Source organism: Chiloscyllium plagiosum, chromosome 18 (assembly GCF_004010195.1).
Source record: "Chiloscyllium plagiosum isolate BGI_BamShark_2017 chromosome 18, ASM401019v2, whole genome shotgun sequence".
Classification (NCBI taxonomy): domain Eukaryota; kingdom Metazoa; phylum Chordata; class Chondrichthyes; order Orectolobiformes; family Hemiscylliidae; genus Chiloscyllium; species Chiloscyllium plagiosum.
In genome coordinates this window covers 24,025,931-24,047,629 of record NC_057727.1, presented here as the reverse complement: position 1 = coordinate 24,047,629, position 21,699 = coordinate 24,025,931, and the positions used below count along the sequence as shown (strand labels likewise).

The window sequence follows — 21,699 nt, the reverse complement described above, 5'->3', positions numbered from 1 at the left end:
TGGTGGGGCAAGTAATGTTCTAATGGTACTTGGGCAACATCTTCCTTAGATTGGCTTGATTGAAGTTGCCAGTTACAATAAACAGGGCATTGGGGTGTTCCACCTCCAGGGTGTTAGTGGTGGAGTACAGCACATCCAGAACTTCCTCAACCTTTGCTTGTGGTGGTATGTACACAGCAGTTAGTATAGCAGCGGTAAATTCCCATGGTTGATAGAAGGGACGGCATTTGATGGTGAGGAATTCAAGGTTTAGGGAGCAATGGCTGCCCAGGGTTGCAATATCCATGCACCTCAAGTTGTTGATTAAAAAGCAAACCCTTCCACCCTCGGTCTTACCCAAGGACACTGTATGGTCCATACGATGGATAGAAGAACCATCAGCCTGAAGTGCGCAGTCGGGAATGAATGGGTTGAGCCAGGTTTCTTTGAAACAGAGTGAGCAGCAGTTCCACAGTTCACGCTGGAAGCTGAGCCGTGATCAGAGTTCATCCAACTTGTTCTCCAGAGAGTATATCATTGTTCTACTTTTAGTACCAAATTGTCTAACTTCTTCCTTCTTCGCATTGGATTCCATCAGGTACTCAAGCTTTTTGTGTCCCCTGCAACCTCTTTGCACCATCTCACAGCTAACTTTGAAGCTGCAGCAAGCTCAGATACTCAGTCTTGTCATTGACATACGCAAATAAATAGCTGACACCCAAGCACTGGTTATTGCAGAACTCTTCTAGTATCAACATGCCAACTCAAAAATGACCTGTTTCTTTTCCCTATTTTCCCTTACTCACTCAATCCACCCTATTGTATTATCTATAATCACACATGTCCAAATTTTGTGTAATAAAATTTTGTCAGGAGTCTTATTAAATGCTTTTTTTGGGAAAGTCCAAATGTGCTAATATTTATGCTTACAAATATGTTTGTTCCCCTTATGTACTTGGCTTGCTATAATCTCAAACACTGACAAATTTATCAAAAATAACTCGTTTTTCATAAATCTGTGTTGACTATGATCAATCATATAATTTTCTAAGTGTACTGTTTATAGCAGTGAATTACTTAAGGAGTCCTCTACTCATTTTCAACACTTTTTGGCATTGTGCTTTCCTCTTCAGCCACTTATAGGAATCTCCCATTTTTAATTTCAAGTTGTTTAAAGTCATCATTGCCTTTCTCTCTTTTTGTCTTTATTCTTAAAATTTTATTTCATTTAACTTCTTCAGTATGTTTTCATGCTTCAGATAAATCCAATATAAACTTGTTCTCTTTTCTTGATGATGTTCACTGACAATCTTTCTTCCTTCACCATGCCGAGAATTTCTTCTCTTCAAGCAACTTGCTTCATCCTTCTCCAGAACCACATCTCACAATTTTCTAGTCTATGGATGTCCAATTTTCTTGACATCAACCTTTCAATCCTGTATAATAAAACACTCCAATCATAGTCTTCATAATTCTTCTATGAAGATCTTTACTCATTCCTACACTGAACAGTTTTTAAGTAAATGCAATTTTTGCCATTGCTAATGTGGCTCTGATTTCCATTTTTATTCCTACAAATATCAGGCTAACTAAACTATACTTACTGATTTCCAACAGTTGCAGTCCTTTCGGTTTTCTGTACTCAGCAGTATTCACTCTCTGCCCTTTCTTGAACCGTGGGGTCACCTTTGCTATTCCATGCCCCTCATGATTTTATATACCACTATAAGGTCACCCCTCAACCTTCTGTGCTCCAGTGGAAAAAAAGTCTCAGCCTACTTTTATAACACAAACCTTCCATTCCAGGCAACATCCTGGTAAATCATTTCTGAACCCTCTCCAATTTAATAATATCCTTTCAATTACAGGGTGACCTGACCAGCACAGAGCACTCCAGAAGAGATCATATCAATATCCTGTATAACCTGAACATGATATCCCAACTCCTATACACAAATGTCTGACCAATGAAGGCAAATGTACCAAATGCCTTCTTCACCACCTTGTCTATCTGTGATGCCTATTTCAAAGAATTATGTACCTGAACCCCGAGGTGCCTCTGTTCTCCAACATTACCCAGGGTCCTGCCAATAGTTGTATAAGTTCTTTCCTTGTTTGTTTTACCAAATTGCAGTAACTCGCATTTTTCCAAGTTCACGTCCATCTACCACTCTCCAGCCCATTGACCAAGATCTCCTTGTAATTTTAAATAACCTTCTTCACTGTCCACTATACCACCAAATTTTGTGTCATCTGCTAACTTACTAACCATGCCTCCTATATTCTCATCCAATATGTTTATATAAATAATAAACAAAAGTGAATCCAATACTGACCTGTGGAACAGCTGTGGTCACAGGGCCCCTGAAAAGCAACCCTCCACCACCAAGCTGTGTCTTCCATTGTTAAGCCAATTTTTTATCCAATTAGCAAACTCACTGTGAATCCCATATGACCTAACTTTATTAATTAGTCTACCATGGGGAACCTTGTCAAAGGTTTTACTAAAGTCCATGTAAAAGATGTCTACTGCTAAGCCCTCAATCTTTTTGGTTACATCCTCAAAAAACTCAATAATGTTTGAGAGACATAACTTCCCTTGCATAAAATCATACTAACTGTCCCTAATCAGTCCTTGCCTCTCCCAAATGCAGAATCACCTCTATCAATTTACCTACCACTGACGTCAAGCTCATAGGTCTATAGCTCCCAGCTTAGAGTCATAGAGATGTACAGCACGGAAACAGACCCATCAGTCCAACTCGTCCATATCAACCATATATCCTAAATTAACCTAGTCCCATTGGCCAGCCTCTAATCTTCCAGCACCTCACCTGTATTTATACATGATACAAATATTTTCCCTCGGGGCCCTGCAATTTCTTCCCTAACTTCCCACAACATCTTTGGATACATTTGATTAGGTCCCAGAGATCCATATTTTTGTTTTCTATGACCTCCAGCGTTTCCTGTTCTGTAGGTGAACTGTTTTCAAAACATCAATATTTATTTTCCCAAGGTCTCAAGCCTCCATTTCTTCCTCCACAGTAAAAGTAAATGCAAAATGATAATTTATTCATTTCTCCCATCACCGGAAGTTCAACACATGAATGAATTTGTTGATCTTTAAGGCGCCCGATTCTCTCTCTTTGCTCTTGTAACGTACTTGTAGAATCTCTTTGAATTATCTTCAACCTTATCTGCTAATGGTAACTCATAACCCTTCTTTGCCTGAAAGCATCAAATGCTGAAGTTCAGAGCATGTCAGGGAGCATCTGTGACAGCAAGTTAATGTTTCAAATCTAGGTAACCTTCTTTGCCTTCCTCATTTCCTTAAGAATACATCTACACTCTCCTATACTCTTCAAGAGATTCATTTGATCCCAGTTGTCTATATCTATGATTCTTTTGTACTCTTGACTCTTTATTTATTCATCCATTATTCCAGACTCTTACCGAACTTATCCTTCACTCTAACAGGAACATAATGCCTCTGAACTTCCATTATCACACTTCTGAAAGCCTCTCACATCAGTTGTCCCTTCATCTGTGAACAGTCTACTCCAATCGACTTTTGAACGTTCTTGTCTCAAACAATTAAAATTTGCTTCATCCCATTTAAGTATTTTAACTTTTATGGAAGGCTTATCTTTTTCCATAATTACTTTAAAACTAATAGAGTTATGATCACAAATCTCAAAGTGCTCACTACTAATACTTCTGTCACTTGCCCTGCCTTATTTCCCAAGAGAAGGTCAAGTTTTGCTCCACATTTTCCCATAATTGCTACTTGCACATATCAAAGCAAACATTTTTGTATTTAGAATTTAGTGTCAAGCACAAGGCACTAACAAGGCAATTGTTAGGGGCAATTTTACCAAACCCAAAATAATAGAGTAGAATTTCATCCTTATCACCTGGACATCACCTAAGCAGAGTTGCGAATGGGAAATCAGATGGGGAACATTGCATGTTGCTCATGGAATACACTGGAATTTCTTTCTATTAGTTCCAATGTTAGAAAAAATTGGACATTTTCTTAAAGGTATGCCTTTACCTCTTCTGCCCAGATAACAATGCTGAACATCTAGCACAATGTATTTAAACTGCACACATTATGCCTTTCCTTTTAGCACATCCAGTATATTTGTGACTTATCTTTTATATATTGCTGCCAATTTGCTACTAAATAATTCCATTTGGCACATTTACAAACCTGACTTCTCCGAACTAAATGTTGTGGGCATACTTCAAGTTATCAAATTAGAGGTTTTGCTTCATCCCATAAAAAAAAACCTCTAAACACCCTCAAAAACAGATTAGGCTATGAAGTAATTAAACTGCTGCTAAATGCAGGTTGCACACAAAACGTCAGAGCATGAGTCAGCCATTTGGCCGATCAACTTGATCACAATTCAAATAAGTTCAAGACTGATCTGATTGTGACCTTAACTCCACTTTCCTGCCTGTCGCCAACTCTCTTACTGCCCAAACATCTATCCAATTAGCTTTGAAAATATTAAATGACAAAGATAAACAACCCTCTAACAAATTACTCATTATTATCTTAAGTGGGAGAGTTTATTCTAAAACTATGTCCCCATGTTCTAGATTCTGCCAAGGTGGGAAACGTTCTCTCAATATCTAACCTCATCAATCTCCTTATGAATCATATATCTTTTAAGAAGGTTGCCTTCCACTTTTATAAACTTCAATGAGCACAGGCCAAACTTTTTCCCTAAGACAACTCTTTCAACCCAAGAATCAGTCACGTGACCTACTCTGAACTGTTTCTAATGCAAATATACCCTTCTTTAAGTAAGAGAAAGAAAAACTGTGCACAGCACTTTAGGTACAATACTCCAAATGTATAGCACTTTTTTTCCCCTCCATCCTCCTTGTAGTAAACATTGCATTGCTTTCCTGATTACTTGCTGCACCAGTCTGGTAACTTTTTTGTTATTCTTATGCAAGGATACAGACAATTACTGCAATTACTCTCCACTTTATATCTTGCAATTCAATTCTTCCTGTGAAAATGAACAAAACTCAATTTTTCTGATTTTAATTTTGTTGTCAATTTTTTGCCTCCTCACTATAAACTATATCTATTTGAAGAATCTTTGTATCCCCTCCTGATTTACTTTCCGACCTATCTTGATATCACCAGATGTGGCTACAATCCTTGCCACTTTATCCGAGTCATGAAAATAGATCATAAACAGTTGCAGGTGCAACACTGACCCCAACCAGCACTTCAATGGTTAATCTACCAATTTAAAAATGACATTTGTCCAACTTCTGTTTCCTATCAACCAATCCTCTACCCGTGCTAATATATACATCCAACACCATACTCTCTTTGACCTGCTTTCATAGCTGCTGTGTTTTACATAGTGAGTTCAGTTGAGTTTCTGATCAATGGTAACAGGATGCTTAGAGTGGCGGATTCCATTATGTTAACTCCATTGAGTGTAAAAGGGCGGTGATTAGATTTTCTCTTATGGGCAATGGTTATTGCCCAGCATTTGTGTGGCGCAAATGTTAGTTGCCACTGGTCAGCCCAAGCTTGGATATTGTCCACATGTTATTGCATTGGAACATGTACTGCTTCTGTATCCAATGAGTCACAAATGATGCTGAACATTGTGCAATCATCTCTGGAATTCAGCTGTTTTGTCCATGTTTGAACCAAGGTTGCAATGAGGTCAGGACCTGGCAGAACCCAAACTGGGCTTCACTAAGCAGGTTATTGCTCAGTAAGTGCTGTTTGATAGCACTGTTGATGATACCTTCCATCACTTTCCTGATGATGGAGAGTGGACTGATGGGGTTGGTTTGGATTTGTCCTGCTTTTTATGTATAGGATATACCTGGACAATTTTCCACATTGTCAGTTTTGTAACTATACTGGAACAAGGGGAATGGCAAGTTCTGGAGCACAAGTCTTCAGTACTATTATGTCTTTACTTGGCTCTTTGACTGATAACATTGTGAAATAGAATTGCATTGCAAACTTGACTGTCAGATCAAAATGATTAAAGAATCAGATTTTGCTCAGGTCTGAGGAGGACTTCAAAAGCCCTCCTTTATTCTTCCAGTTCAGCCAGATGGGACTCTTCCAGGAAGTGATAATGAGTCAAAAAGGAGATTCTAACTTGAGCCAATTTATTGCCAGTTATTCTTTAAATCCATGCATCCTTTAAAAAAACCATTTCTCCTTACCTGATGGAACTCATTTTTCATAAGTCAGGATAACAACAGAAAATCTTAGACAAAACAGCAATTGCTGGTGAAACACAGCCGGGTTTGAAGAAGAGTCACTGGATTCTAAACATTGCCTCTACTTTCTTCCCATTGATGCTGCCAAACCTGCAGAATATCGGCAGCAACTTGTTTTTGTATCAGACCTCAAGCATTTGCAGAAACCATTTCTCCTTACCTAATGGAACTCATTCTTCATAAGTCAGGATAACAACAGAAAATCTTAGACAAAACAGCAATTGCTGGTGAAACACAGCCGGGTTTGAAGAAGAGTCACTGGATTCTAAACATTGCCTCTACTTTCTTCCCATTGATGCTGCCAAACCTGCAGAATATCGGCAGCAACTTGTTTTTGTATCAGACCTCAAGCATTTGCAGTTCTTTGTTTTATTTTAGTTGTTACAATTATGTTATTTTAATATATATTGCAATACATTGCTTTAATGTTAGTGTGTAAAACAACCCTGATCAGAAAATTTAAGCTTAATGTTGATAAAGCACTTGACTGTTCAATATCACCACTGTATTCCATCCTGTTTCTAACCCAAAATTGATAATCCTTCTACAGGGATGGTTGGGTAGTGATCCAAAAGGAAGCATGGCTGATTTTTGTTCTGAATGTTATGTGGCTGAAACCATTCTTAGCAAAAGCAAACTTAAGCACAAAGTTAAAAATCACACAACACCAGGTTATAGTCCAAAAAGTTTAAGTGGAAGCACACTAGCTTTCGGAGTGCTGCAGACAACCACCTGATGAAGGAGCAGCACTCCGAAAGCTAGTGTGCTTCCAATTAAACCTGTTGGACTATAACCTGGTATTGTGAGATTTTTCACTTTGTACACCCCAGTCCAACACTGGCATCTCCAAATCAAAACTTAAGCACAGTTGGGTAAATGAGCTTAGATCGACTCTTCATGACTTGTAATTCAATTAAAGTTGCAGTTAGTGAACTGGCAAAAGAGCGCACATTATTAATTTTGGGGTTGTCTAGCATAGCAGTTCAAGCCAGAAGAAAAAGCCAGTAATACTTGAAAATGATTGGAGCTCCATTTAAAGGTATACAAGACTATTTCAGACCATACCAGTCAATTCCAGGTTTTATTGATTCTTTTTCCACACTACTTTTTCAAGGGCAACTGATGATGGGCAATAAATGCTAACATTGCTAACAACATCCATCTCCCGAGGACTAATACACAAAGGGTGTGTTGATGTATTTAATAGTTGAGCTGCAGCACAAGCCCACACATGTGAATCCTCACATACTCAGTTAAAGTTTGCAGCAAGACTGCTGAAAGACATGCCTCTATAGAGAGGAATAGTTAAGACAAAGCATTCTTGCACATTTGATTGGAGAGAGTAGGAAGATCTGAAGCGATGTTTAAAATTACTGCCTGCTCTTAATCAAATACGGGTATGTTAGTGAGGAGGGGTGATGTTTAAACGGGTGATAATAGATTTAAATTTGCTATAATAGTATTTATAAGTCTCTTTTTCAAATTCTTATGCTCGAAGCATTCAACATTTTGAAGTATATGAGAAATTAATGTACAATAGTTAGAGACAATTTCACATGTACCCACCATTATGTGACATGCCGACAATGAGACATTTCTGAAACCGGCAGTACTGACATTTATTCCTGTTCTTCTTCTGTATCCTACAGTTTAGGTCACATTTATCATACATCAACTTCAGCCTGATTGTTCTCCGGAAAAAACCCTGTTATGCAAATCAAATCAAATTCAATCAGTGATGGAACAGGTCTATTAAATGAGTTAATCTTGTTGGAAAGATATTGAACAAGTAATTTTAAAAAAAAATTTACTTACAATTTTAAATTCCTGCACTAACTATACTCTCAGAAAGGAACAAGTTTGAGCACTGCTGCAATGATACCTTCCTACTTAATAGGAATTTAAAAATATACATGCAACAAAATACACAAATAATTAAATATTTAAACAGCCGTATTCTACAAAAATGCTTCTTTTTTCTTATAGATTAATAATAGTAACATAAATTCAACAAACCTTACATCCTTCACATGCATGGACCCCATAATGGAAGCCTGAGGCCTTGTCTCCACATACTCTACATTCAATAGACAAGGCTGAATTGGATGTATTTTCTTGTAGCCTTTCAAATGAAAGCTCTTTTCCTGAACTGTCATTTAATGAAGATGGTTCAACTTTAATAGCACCTGTAAAAGGTAATTTTGTTTCATTCAAAATTTACATAAATCATAAGGCATTAGAGGACTTGGAGAATAACTGCACATTGAACATTAAAGTAGAGCTACAAATTAGAGATATTCATAAAATGATGCAACCTCAAACAGGTACTGCTAATTTTCAAATCCTGATATTCAAGTAGAAAAATGCTCACATAACTAATCAATTAAACCCCTCTACATCAATAAACAGTAACTCAACTAAAATATTTGGGCTTTTATTCCCTGAACCTGAAACAGTAAAACCCAAGACTCCCCAGGGCAGATCATGTGTTTGATCGCTATTTTGTCCTTGTGTGTGGTAGGATATGTGGTTTGTCACTGTCCTTCATTTCAATTGATGTTGTTTTAATTATGTTGGTTTTATCTACATGCATTAATGCTAGGTAGGCATTTATCTGTCATTCTCAGAAATGCATTTTAATGCTATCATTTGCTCTCCCATTCCCCGAATCAAATTTCTCATTATTGCTCAACATTTTCATTAGGATAACCAGATGTGTGAACAGGAAAGTTTGACACAAATATGTTTTAACTATGATACGAGAATTCAAATACTGTAATCCAAATTTTAAAAATTAATTAAAAAGTATTAAAATTATAGCTAGCTTTTATCAGATATATTATTCTGATACAGTCAAATAAAATAACATACTTTGGTAGTCCAGAAATTGTTCATCATATTTACAGTCTGAAGAATTCTCATCAATTCTTAAAGAGGTTGAAGCATGATCTTCATAATTAACTGCAGAAACAGTGGAAAAGTCGACTGTAGCAAATGGCTTCACATCGAAAGAATGAGTGTGATTGGCAAGTTCTGAAAGGTCCATTGTACCCATCGCAAAGTTGATGGGCCATAGAGGCAGTTGTGTATCTACCATTCTTGATCCTGGGGGGATAAAAATATAAAAATGGAAAATGATTGTCTTTTATGTCAGGAACCTGCTTGGATTCCTGTCAATCTGAACTGGCATTGTCAACACAATAGTAAGCATTTCAAATAATTCATAGAAATTACAAGAGTAAAAAGGAATATTTCTCTTAAAAGGTTGTTAGTAATTTTTTTTTAGTCGTTTGTGGGATTGCATGTTGCTGGCTGGCCAGTATTTAATGCCCATCCCTCATTGGCCCTGGGAAAGTGGTGATGAGCTGCCTTCTTGAACAACTGCAGTTCACATACTGTAGGTTGACCACAATGCTTTTAAGGGCACTTCCATGCCACTATATTGAAGGTGATCCAGTTTATGTTGGAAAGTGCTTTTGGATCTCCAGTATGTCTTCATTCTGCTTCCAAACTTTATCAGAACAATAGCACAACTCTTTAAAATAACATGGATAGATGTTCTCCAGTGCCACTGGGTGAAAACAGAACCTGAGCAGTCCTATATGCTGGAAAAGGCATGCTGCCCACTTCCTGCACCAGTTCAGAATGGGCTGATGTCTATTTTAGGCATTAAACATCATTAATTTGTTCATTTATAAAATTTATTTCAGATGACAGGGTGAGCAATTTAATATGCTCTAGCCAGTCTTCTTCTGTGATCCAGCAGTAAGTTTTTAATTTTTCATTAAAAGACTGTTGATATAATGCATTATGGTCATTCTAATTCCACAAACCCAGAGTTTGCCTCCTAATGTCCCTAGACATTTACTGCTTAAAGAGTACATTTAATTCTGGACCTTACCTGAGAATGCCTTCTGATGAGATCAGCAGTCAAAGATGATTTTGCACTTTGGTGAGCAGACTATGGAGCCACAACCAGCACAGTCTATCCCACTCTAATGCTCACATGAGACCTAAATAGCAATTTCTATCAATCCTTCATCTTTAGATTTTGGCACATACTGCCCCTGCAGTAAAAAGCCTGAACTTGAATGAAACTTGTGCCTAATTTCTACTTCAATGCATTTGTGGTAGTTAGATGCATAGCTCATTGCAGAAAGAAACTAATGTAAAACCGGAATTGATAAGATCAGCATAGGAACTATGGAATTGCTTATGAAGCATGTACATTACTGCTTTTTGTTAATCTGTTAGATCTAAGATTGAATATATTGCTTAATAAGGCCAGTGAGTTGGTTATATTACTAAAACCTATCCAATAATCTGAGGTCTTTAACTCAACCTTTTAAATTAATTCCTTTTCAAACTTTAGTATTTTCCTTCAGTATACTACCATCATACTATAGTTATAATGTTGTATCAAAACAGAAGCATTACCATTGTATTAATCGGAGGATTAGAATTATGTAAATTATGTACATTTATGTAAATATATTTTAAAACAATAAGTATTTACTTCAAAAGAAACTTGTTAAAATAAATGTGAATAAGCTTAACGCATCTCCATGGTGAAAAGGTTAAATGCCAAATTTTTTTAGATAATTTTTAAAAGCACAAACATGTTTCTCTTCCCCCAGTCACTTCCTAAGAACTATAAACCCAGCTTTAATAAGTTATCTTAAAATCTCCTGCAAGTAATGATTTCCTAGTTGATGCAATGAGCTGTATGCATTGCACAATACAGGCTCAATAAAGTGAGGTCACTCAGTTTAACAGTGTACAGTGTGAATAGGATTCAAACCATTAAAAAAACCTGTTGATTATGCAATTATACAATGTAGAAATACTAAATTTATTAAATTATAATACTAGGGCATTATAATTGTAACAGCTACTTTTTTTTAATTCATAGAATTCCAGCATCAATGGAGCAAAATTCAGAAAAAAATACTTCCTTTGTCCACCTCACCACATTAATATGGTCACAGAGTATTCATTACAGCAGATTGTGACATTCAGACTGCTACCATTTTTATAACAAGTTATAGAAATGGGAATAAGCTAAATTATAAAAATACAGCCGTTTGTTTATAACACATCAAACATAAGAGGAGACAATTAAAAGATATTTACTTAAATGTAAATATAAGACTTTTTTTGCAAGAAATTGGTTATTTCAGTTCTCCATTTTAGATTAACTTGCAAATATAGTAAGTCAAGCTATCTGTGACAACATATACTGATTAGAACTGATCTAGGAAAGTGACTGGATTCCACCACCAAATTTATGGTCAACACCAAAAATGTCTCCAACATATTTTCTGGAAATTAACTGCAAGTTATCAAATCAGTAAACACATAGTAGTTATGTTACAATTGTTCTTCCTTCAACAGAGAATGTCACTGTGGTTCAATGCTATGAAGTATTCTGTTCACCAGTGCAAATTATGGTAGTGAAACAACGAGTCAACAAAAGAAAACTGATACACTACTTTCACAATCTCTCTCATTCCTGGCATAACCTTCTCTCTGGATTCAGATTGACAATTTATTATTGGTGATGTTTTTTGACAATCCCTAGAGAAGGTAATTGTGGATCATCTCCTTGAATCAGTCCTTGCTCTAATGCTGCTTCTGCAGTGCTGTTAGAGGTCCCATGATGAAACTTACTTACTGTATCCATGCAACCTTAAAGTGGCAAGGTATGTTCAGTAGAACACAGTCACAATTTAAGATGTGTGGGGTTTTTGGAGTTTTTATTATTCACTTGAAAGTTACACTTAAAATAATATCAAATAAGTTTTGGTCACTTTAAGACTCATCAATTTACATTAATTAGTGTCATTTGAAATCGCAATACGAGGCATAAATTAGATGCATTTATTAAGCCTGTAACAAACAGGGGCCAACATATGAGGCATTTTCACTTTGCATAAAATGGGCCATGCTGTGCTGAAAGCTAGTTCATTACACATGTACTTTTATTTATTTGGTGATAAAATCTGATCATTATTTCCTGTATCTGTTGTTGCACCTATAACTTTGATGCAGTTCTGACAATTTGTTCGAGGTTTGAAGATTGAAAGCAACCTTTCTTACTAAGGATTTCACAATAACTTTCAATGACTGAAAATATCCCTCTATTCTTTACTAAAATCTAAGCGTAATAAAATAATCAACAGGTGAAAATCATCAGTACTTGATTTGTAGATGAGCAAAGTCTTTATATTTGTTGTTACATTTTGAAGGATTTATCGTTTGTAATATAGAGTCATAGAGATGTACAGCACGAAACAGACCCTAAGGCCCAACTCGTCCATGCCAACCAGATATCCCAACCAATCTAGTCCTACTTGCCAGCACCTGGCCCATATCCCTTCAAACCCTTCCTATTCATATACCCATCTAGATGCCTTTTAAATGTTGCAATTGAACTAGCATCCACCACTTCCTCTGGCAGCTTATTCCATACACGTACCACTCTCTGCATGAAAGTTTCCGAATACTGTTACTGTGACCTCAAATATTCATTTTACCTCACTTCGATTCTAGCTCAGGATTTTCACTTTTTCCTATTGCCATTTAATTTTTCTTAGTTGCTGCTGTGTCAACTATCCAATAACTTTTTTCATTCCCAATGTTACCTCTTTGTTTATAGTGTCAATATTCACCTCTGGGTGTCCCAACTTCTGGTTTCTTATCTGAGATTTTTCGTTCTTTTATTTGCAATGCAGGGTTCTATTGAAACTTTTCAATTATATATAGTTGTTCCACTTGACTGCAATCACATTTAGAAAAGTAGTTTGCCTGATTAATAACAATGACAATTTATTTCGTATTTGAAGTGAAATAGGGAAGCATATCCAAGTCCAATCAGTCCAGACAATCTTAGAGTACTAATTTTGTCCATTCTAACACTATATGAATTTGGTCCAATCAACAGAACATAGAACAATACAGCACAAAACAAGCCCTTCGGCCCTCGATGTTGCGCCAATCTGTGAACTAATCTAAGCCCATCCCCCTACACTATCCCATCATCCATGTGCTTATCCAAGGATTGTCTAAATGCCCCTAATGTGGCTGAGTTAACTACATTGGCAGGCAGGGCATTCCATGCCCTTACCACTCTCTGAATAAAGAACCTGCCTTCGACATCTGTCTTAAATCTTTCACCCCTCAATTTGTAGCTATGCCCCCTCATACAAGTTGACATCATCATCTGAGGAAAAAGACTTTCACTGTCTACCCTATCTAATCCTCTGACCATCTCGTAGGTCTCTTAGCCTTCTTCTCTCCAATGAGAACAGACCCAAGTCTCTCAGCCTTTCCTCATAAGACCTTCCCCTCCAGATCAGGCAAAATCATGGTAAATCTCCTCTGCACATTTTCCAATGCTTCCACCTCCTTCCTGTAATGGGGTGACCAGAACAATATTCCAAGTGCAGCTGACTAGCGTTTTGTATCGTTGCAGCATGACATTATGGCTCCAGAACTCAATCCTCTACCAATAAAACATAACACACCATATGCTTTCTTAAGAGCGCTATCAATCTGGGTAGCAACTTTCAGGGATCTATGTACATGGACTCCAAGATCCCTCTGCACACCCACACTACAAGAATCATTCCATTGATCCAGTACTCTGCCTTCCTGTTATTCTTCCCCAAAGTGAATCACCTCGTATTTAGCTGCATCGAACTCCATTTGCCAACTCTCAGCCCAATTCTGCAATTTATCCAAGTCCCCCTGCAACATTCTTCCATACTGTCCACTACTCCACCAACTTTAGTGTCATCTGCAAATTTACTAACCCATCTACCTTATGCCTATGTCCAAGTCACTTGTGAAAATGACCAGCAGTGGTCCCAAAACAGATCCTTATGGCACATCACCAGTAACCAGACTCCAGGCTGAATATTTTCCATCAACCACCACTTGCAGCCTTCTTACAGAAAGCCAGTTCCTAATCCAAACTGCTAAATCACCCTCAATCCCATGCCTCTCCATTTTCTCCAACAGCCTACCATGTAGAACCTTATCAAAGGCTTTACTGAAGTCCATGTACACTACATCAACTGTCCTACCTTCCTCCACATGCTTGGTCACCTTCTCAAAAAACTCAGTGAGATCTGTGAGACATGACTTGCCCTTGACGAAACCATGTCAACTATCTGAAATCAATTTGTTGTTTACTAGATGATTGTGAATCTTATCTTTTATAATCCTTTCTAAAACTTTTCCTACAACAGATGTAAGGCTCACTGGTCTATGATTACCTGGGTCATCTCTACTCCCCCCCCCCCCTTGAACAAGGGCACAACATTTGCAATCTTCCAATCCTCTGGTACTAAACCTGTAGACAATGATGACACAAAGATCAAGGCCAAAGGCTCCAACATTGTCTCCCCCTAACTTCCCAGAGAATCCTCAGATAAATCCCATCTGACCCAGGGAACTTGTCTACTTTCACTCCTTCTAGAATTGATGATAACTCCTTACTAACCTTGATCCTTTCTAGTTGAATATTCTGTATCTCTTTCTTCTCCTCTACAATATTCTTCTTTTCATGAGTGAAAACAGATGGGAAATATTCATTTAGCATCTCTCCAATCTCCTCAGGATCCACACACAACTTCCCACTTCTGTCTTTGACTGGCCCTGTTCCTACCCTAGTCATCCTTTTATTCCTCACATACCCATAGAAAGCTTTAGGGTTCTCCTTTATTCTACCTGCTAAAGACTGCTCATGTCCTCTCCTTGCTCTCCTTAGCTCTCTTTTTAAATCCTCCCTAGCTAATCTGTAACTCTCCATCACCTCATCTGAACCATTTCGTCTCAATGTCACATAAGCCTCCTTCTTCTGCTTAACAAGAGATGCAATTTCTGTAGTAAACCATGGTTCCCTTACCTTGTCACTTTCTCACTGCCTGACAGGTCCATACATATCAAGGACACCCAATATCTGTTCCTTAAACTAGCTCCACATTTTGATGGTCCCCATCCCCTGCATTTTGCTACCCCATTCTATGCCTCCTAAGTATTGCCTAATCACATTATAATTGCCCTTACCCCATCTATAACTCTTGCCCTGTGGCACGTACCTATCCCTTTCCATTGCTGAACTAAAAGTAACCGCAATTATGCTCACTTTCTCCAAAGTTCTCACCTACCACTAAATCAAACACCTGGCCTGGTTCATTACCAAGCACCAGATCCAGTGTGGCCTCCCTTCAACATACTGTGTCAGGAAATGCTCTTGCACACATTGGACAAAAACTGATCCATCCGACATACTACAGTTATAGTTTTAGAGCTATAGAGTTAGAAAAACTGTGGTGCCTAATAATGAAGGCATCAGACAAACTGGTATGATTGATTTGGAGATGCCGGTGTTGGACTAGGGTGTACAAAGTTAAAAATCACACAACACCAGGTTATAGTCCAACAGGTTTAATTGGAAGTGTGCTTCCAATTAAACCTGTTGGACTATAACCTGGTGTTGTGTGATTTTTAACTTGGTATGATTGAAGAATTCTTACAATTAGCAAAAAAGGAAGTAAAGGAACATAAGTAATAAACCACTTTTCAACCAGTTTCTATGAAGGAGAACAGGCACACACATAAAGTCAATGTAAAAGGTGAAATGTTGAAAAACTAAAATAAAATAAAGATTAACTTGAAAAATTCTGGCATTTTATGAAGTTCTTCTGCTGGAATAAAATGCAATTTTTAAAACTTTTTTTTGGGCCACAGAAGATGTTCAGTTATAATTGCACTTGATATTCCATTAAAATTTCAATTACACAATATTCAATAATGCTAACATTTTCAATCATTATAATAGTCCACTTTACCAGATGATGAGGCCTTGCTGCTGGTTGAAAGATCGGCCAGAGCCTTGGTCACCTCTTTGGGGAAGGATTGTCACACTCCAGTAGCAGAAGATCTGCCTGTTGACTGTTGCTGAGCAATCAGAGGCTGGCAACACAACATTAATTCACAACACCTTTGGAGGCGGCAATGCTAGTACACAACCTGTGACCTAGAAATATGGACCCAGCCAGAAAGGGCAGGTGTGACTTTCAGCAGATTCTCTTCCCAATGCTGGGTCCCTTGATCAGACATTGAGTGCACTTAAAAAAAACGACCAAAAACATGCACCACCTCCACTCCACCACCTTCCAGGGCCCAGAAGCAAACTCCCAGAATGTGCTATTAAAAACTCTAGTCTCCTGCCCATCACTGGGTAAATATCACCCGCAGTGGGAAAGGCCCTTAAGGGAATAATTTCCCACTTAAGGGCCTCAATTGATTTCAGGACAGGAAAGCTGCTACTGAGAGCTCTGTCTAAGCACCCTATGATCTGTATGTCCTTGTTTGCTATGATCTGCCTGTACTGCTTGCAAAAGAAAGCTTTTCAATCTACTTAGGTACATGTGACTACAATAAATCAAAATCAAAATCGAGAGCCAGGAAGCAGGCAAGGCTCCTTCAGGAAGTGTTCTTATGCAGAGTGACTTTCCCACAGTAAGTGTGAGATTATGCAAAAGTGACACAGGAGGGGAGGTGTAAACTATTGTTTATCAGTTTTTCTGAAAGCACCATGCTGAGCAGTGCGAGCCTCAGCCATGTAGGGGTAGGATATCCCTTATGACAGCCAAATCCCTTATGACATCCCTTATGAAAGATCGTATGAGGAAAGGCTGAGGCACTTGGGGTTGTTTTCATTGGAGAAAAGAAGGTTTAGGGGTGACTTGATAGAGGTGTATAAGATGATTAGGGGTTTAGATAGGGTCGACAGTGAGAATCTTTTACCACGTTTGGATCAGCGCAACATCAAGGGCCGAAGGGCCTGTACTGCGCTGTATTCTTCTATGTTCTATGTAAATCTAACATCCTGTATCTATCCTCCGTCACATTTTCACAGCCTGGGGGTTTGCTGTAATTCATGACTTAATCAATACTCCCACGGCAGTAAAAAGAGTTGAGAATACCTGCTCTGGTGCTGGTTGAAGGTGCTAAAGGATACCTGGGTGACTTTGGAAAAGATGTCTGGTGACTGCTACAAGTAACACATTAAGAGGTTGACAGATAGAGCTCAAAAGTCTTTCACTTTGTTCCATGCATTTGAGATGTACCAGTCTGGAGCTGTTTGAGTAGCAGGGAATCAGACTGCTTGTTTATTTACCTGCACCATCACTGTTCTAAAAGTCTCATGCCATCTGTCTCCAACTGGTTGTCATCAGGCCTTGCTAGACCGCAACGTATCATGTATTAGAAGTTTCATTTGGTGTATTGCTGGGAGATTTCCACCTCACTGTGGGACAAAAGGATAGGGCAACCACGCAGATTGCCAGTTTTAGTGACAAACATGCTTGTCTCCAAGCAAGAACACATCTAGGTGCCCTTAAACATGCCACTGTCCTGCACAGTGGACTAACTAAAGGAGACAGCTCTAACCTCATTTCAGAGAGCACATTGGTGAGTTGGATGAGACCCAGAGAGGTAGCTTGTTTCTACCTTCATCAAGAACTGAATAGCTTCAGTAAAGATAATGAAATTGTATACTGCGAGATGGTAAGCTTCAAGTTTGTGACTAAAGATAACTGCGCAGTAAAGATCCCTTGCCACTTGATCCCATTCCATCATAGGAGTAAGTCAGGGACTACCTGGAGAACTCTTTGGAGTCAGCTGTCATCCAAGAGTTATGTCTATACACCTCTTCACAAGGAAGATAGATGGAAAACTGAGGGTATCTCGATTACTGGGTACTCGATGCAAAGACCTAAAAAGGATGGAGGAAACATTACAATTTCTGAAAAATGCAAAGTACATCTACAATCCCCATTGGGCCCACAGTTACAATCCAAGACACAATGAAATGATGTCATTCCACGCAGCCACCTTTTGGGGGCAGGGTGGCACTTCATGCCTCTACCGGAATACAGTTTGAGCTCTGTGATTCCCCTGTAGTCATGTGTATGACAGATAATTCTTATCACAACCTTAAATTTCCAGTCCCTCCTGGTGTACCTCGATGACATACTCATCTTTGGTTTGACAATCAAAGAGACCCTTACAAGATGAGACACCACTACTTGTTGCACCTCAACCTAGATTACAAACCAGACAACCAACAGCTTTTCCAGAAAAGCATGTACCTCGGGCACTTTGTTACGAAGAAAACATTAATCCTGACCATGACAACACAGTATAACAGGACTGGTCTGGTCTAAGATGGAGGAGGAATGTTGCATATCTCTTCATTTGGCTAGTTACTGTCGGAGTTGTGTACAAGGCTAAGCACTGTTGACTGCCCAAATCCATGACTTGCTGAGGAAATCACAGAATACTCAAGGAGCTGGTGGTAAAGGATGTATGAGGTGTGATACATCATAGGGATTTGGACCACAGCAATGTGAAAAATCCTTTTGCACCTTCAGGCAGAGATTCACCTCATTGCAGGTCATTGGCTACTCAGGTTTCCAACTGCCACTCAATGATAACCAATGCAAGTTTCCTTGGCCTGCTGTCCCAGTTTCAAGGTCAGAAAATAAGTTATTGCTTATGCCAGTTGAAGTCTTGAGACCAACCAGAGAAGAATGCAGAACTACTCCAGTGTGAAACATGAACTGTTGGCTTTGAGGTGGACAATTTCTCAGAAGTTCAATGACAGTCTGATCGGTTATTGTTACTGGCATAGGATAGCTGCTGATATTAATAACTACCTATACAACTTAAGCTAAAGTAGGGAAGTAGCTTCACCACTTAATGGGATCCCGAATCATCATGAGCCCTCTGGAGATCCTTGCAATGGATTTTAGGGTCCTTGAATCCTCCCCAACAATAAAGGTGACAAAGGACGTTCTTGTAATCGTGCATGTCTTTACCAAGCTCACTCTGCTCATTCCAAACTGTGAACGAAAGGCCTCAACTATAGCTAGTGATAATTGACGATTGTTTTGTCCATTTCTGTATTCTGTATTGGATTCACAGTGGGCAGGGGAGCAATTTTAAGAGCAAGATCCTACAGGACCTTTCCAAGTTCTATGGCATGGCAAAAAGCTGCACCATCCAGAATCTACTGAGGGTAACGGGCAGAGTGAATGATCCAGCTGTGCCAAGCATGATTGCCTGTTATCTTGCCTCCTGAGTGGAAACAAAAATAGTCTGATTGCTTGCTGGAACTGATTTATGCTTAAAATAACACCCTGCACTCATCCACAGGTAATTCTCCACACTATTCCTTCTGTTAATGAGACCCAGTTCTTCCTATTTACCTTGCACTTGTGTTCCCACATCATCTGCTGGACATGCCCAGATAAATTAGTGGAAGGTTGTGCATCACCAGAGGCTAAACTAGGCATTTGAGCTGGCATCCAAGACAACAGAGAGAGAAGTGATCAGAAGAAAAAGGTTGAATGATCACAAGATTGATAGGATTGACCTCTCTGTTGTGTGAGGGTAGTCACCAAACTCAGATTATTAACATTCAGAATAGATTACAGGATATCTGGATTCCTGAACCCCACAGAGTCATCAAGCAGCTGTTATTGAATCAGGAGAAACAAAGTCTGGTTGATGATGTGTTTGCAAGAAGCTCGCTCATCAGTATTGTGGAAGCTCAAGTTCGCTGAAGTGAACTGGAGTTGGATAGTATTGAGATAACATGGCCTGAGCTAGGTGTTGTGAATCAGTGGGGTGTATCCCATGTGTGAGGAGGCCTACTCCAGCCCTAGTGCAGCAAAAACCTACCTGGAAGTGGGAATTGAAACAAATGTTGTTGATCATAAGACTCCTATAAAGCTGCCCGATTGAGATGCTAACATATGTGACCTGCCAGAGCCTGTGCCCCACGTCAAGTTTAAGTATAGATAAGTGGCTGAGAAGATCCTCTCAAGAAAGTGTAGAATATCATCCCAATGTCTGATCAGTTATGCAAGAAAAAATTGGACTGCTAATAATGTGGACCTAACCATTCTAGCCATCATGACACTTTCAAACTTGCTGATCACACAACTGCTAATAAATGGCCATTATGTGCTACATGTAGTTATTGGTAAGGCAAGTTTCAAGTGGAAAGTTTGTAATGGGGTTTTCAACAGCAAGTGGAGATGGTGAGCTAGGGCATCAAGCAGAGAAGCTTGAGCAGTCAAGTGGATGCTCTCTGTAGGGAAGGATGCCTTTGTTAGAAAGAGGCCTCATGAAGAGAAATTCCGATAGATTGTGGATTTTCTCAAGCAGATGAGAGCTACAGATTTGACACCAAATAAAATCCATTTTCCTAGTCTAACCTGAATTTTCTTCTAAACTTGCAAAGACGTGATGCCAGTGGAATAAAAAGTCACTGCTTCATGATCTTCAGGCTGTCCATTGTTTAAATATCATGTTATAATATTTTCACTTCATAACTGAGTAAAATTACTCCCGATGTTTCATTCAATTGTTTCTATCATCGTTAACTGGACCAGCCATATAAATACTTTGGCAATGAGGAAGTTTCATGTTGAGAACCATTCAGTGAATAACTCACCTTCTGATTTCCCAAGGCTTGCCCACAATGCTCAAATCAGGTATGTGATGAGATACTCTCCTTTTGCCTTCACGACTGCAGCTCCAACACTTAACAGGCTCACTACCATTCAGGACAAAACAACCCATTTGATCAGTACCTCATCCACTACTTTAAAACATTCACTCCCTCCACTATCAGCATTCAGTTTTAGTGTACATCCAAGATGTACAGCAACAACACACCAGGTATCCTCTCACTGAACCTCAAAATTGGTGACCTTTACTACCTAGAAGGACAATGGCAACAGACTGTTGGAAAGATCACCTGCAAATTCCCCTCTAAGTTACACACCATCCTGACTTGGAACTATGCTGCCATTCATTCACTGCTGTCATATCAAAACTCTGGAATACCTTCCTAAAAGAACTATGGCTGTATTTAGGGTCCATTGACTGCAGTGATTCAAGAAGGCAGGTCACCATTACCTTCCCAATGGAGGTGAGGGATGGTGAACAAAGGCTGGCCTCATTAGTGATGCTCACCACCACCACCACCACCACCACCTTCCCCACCTCAAGAAAGAATTTAAAAAATCTTCTTCATATCTGTTGTGACTTTTTTTTAAACTGTGTCTTTGAGTATTTGTTATTCTTCTCTAGAGCCTGAAAATTAACGTGCGATTTTTTTTTGATTAGATTACTTTACGGTGAGGAAACAGGCCCTTCGGCCCCACAAGTCCACACCGACCCTCCGAAGAGCAACCCACCCAGACCCATTCCACTACAATTACCCCTTCACTGGACACCACGGGCAATTTAACATGGCCAATTCACCTAACCTGCATGTTTTTGGACTGTGGGAGGAAACCGGAGCACCTGGAGGAAACCCAAGCAGACACAGGGAGAATGTGCAAACTCCAC

General features: G+C 38.9%; 1 protein-coding gene across 6 annotated transcripts in view; it reads right to left on the bottom strand.

Moving 5' to 3' along the window:
- pparg (peroxisome proliferator-activated receptor gamma) overlaps positions 1-21,699 on the bottom strand; it is a 159,189-nt gene that overhangs the window by 20,022 nt on the left and 117,468 nt on the right. For 5 of the 6 annotated variants that reach the window (XM_043707951.1, XM_043707949.1, XM_043707950.1 and 2 more), the window contains 3 exons: positions 9,133-9,366; positions 8,278-8,447; positions 7,828-7,966 (listed from right to left, as the gene is read on the bottom strand). In XM_043707951.1, the coding sequence (XP_043563886.1) occupies positions 7,828-7,966; positions 8,278-8,447; positions 9,133-9,358 (535 nt within the window). In that variant the 5' untranslated portion in view covers positions 9,359-9,366. Of the gene's footprint in view, positions 1-7,827; positions 7,967-8,277; positions 8,448-9,132; positions 9,367-10,162; positions 10,223-21,699 lie in introns of those variants that run through there. The other variant, XM_043707955.1, reaches the window with a different exon arrangement.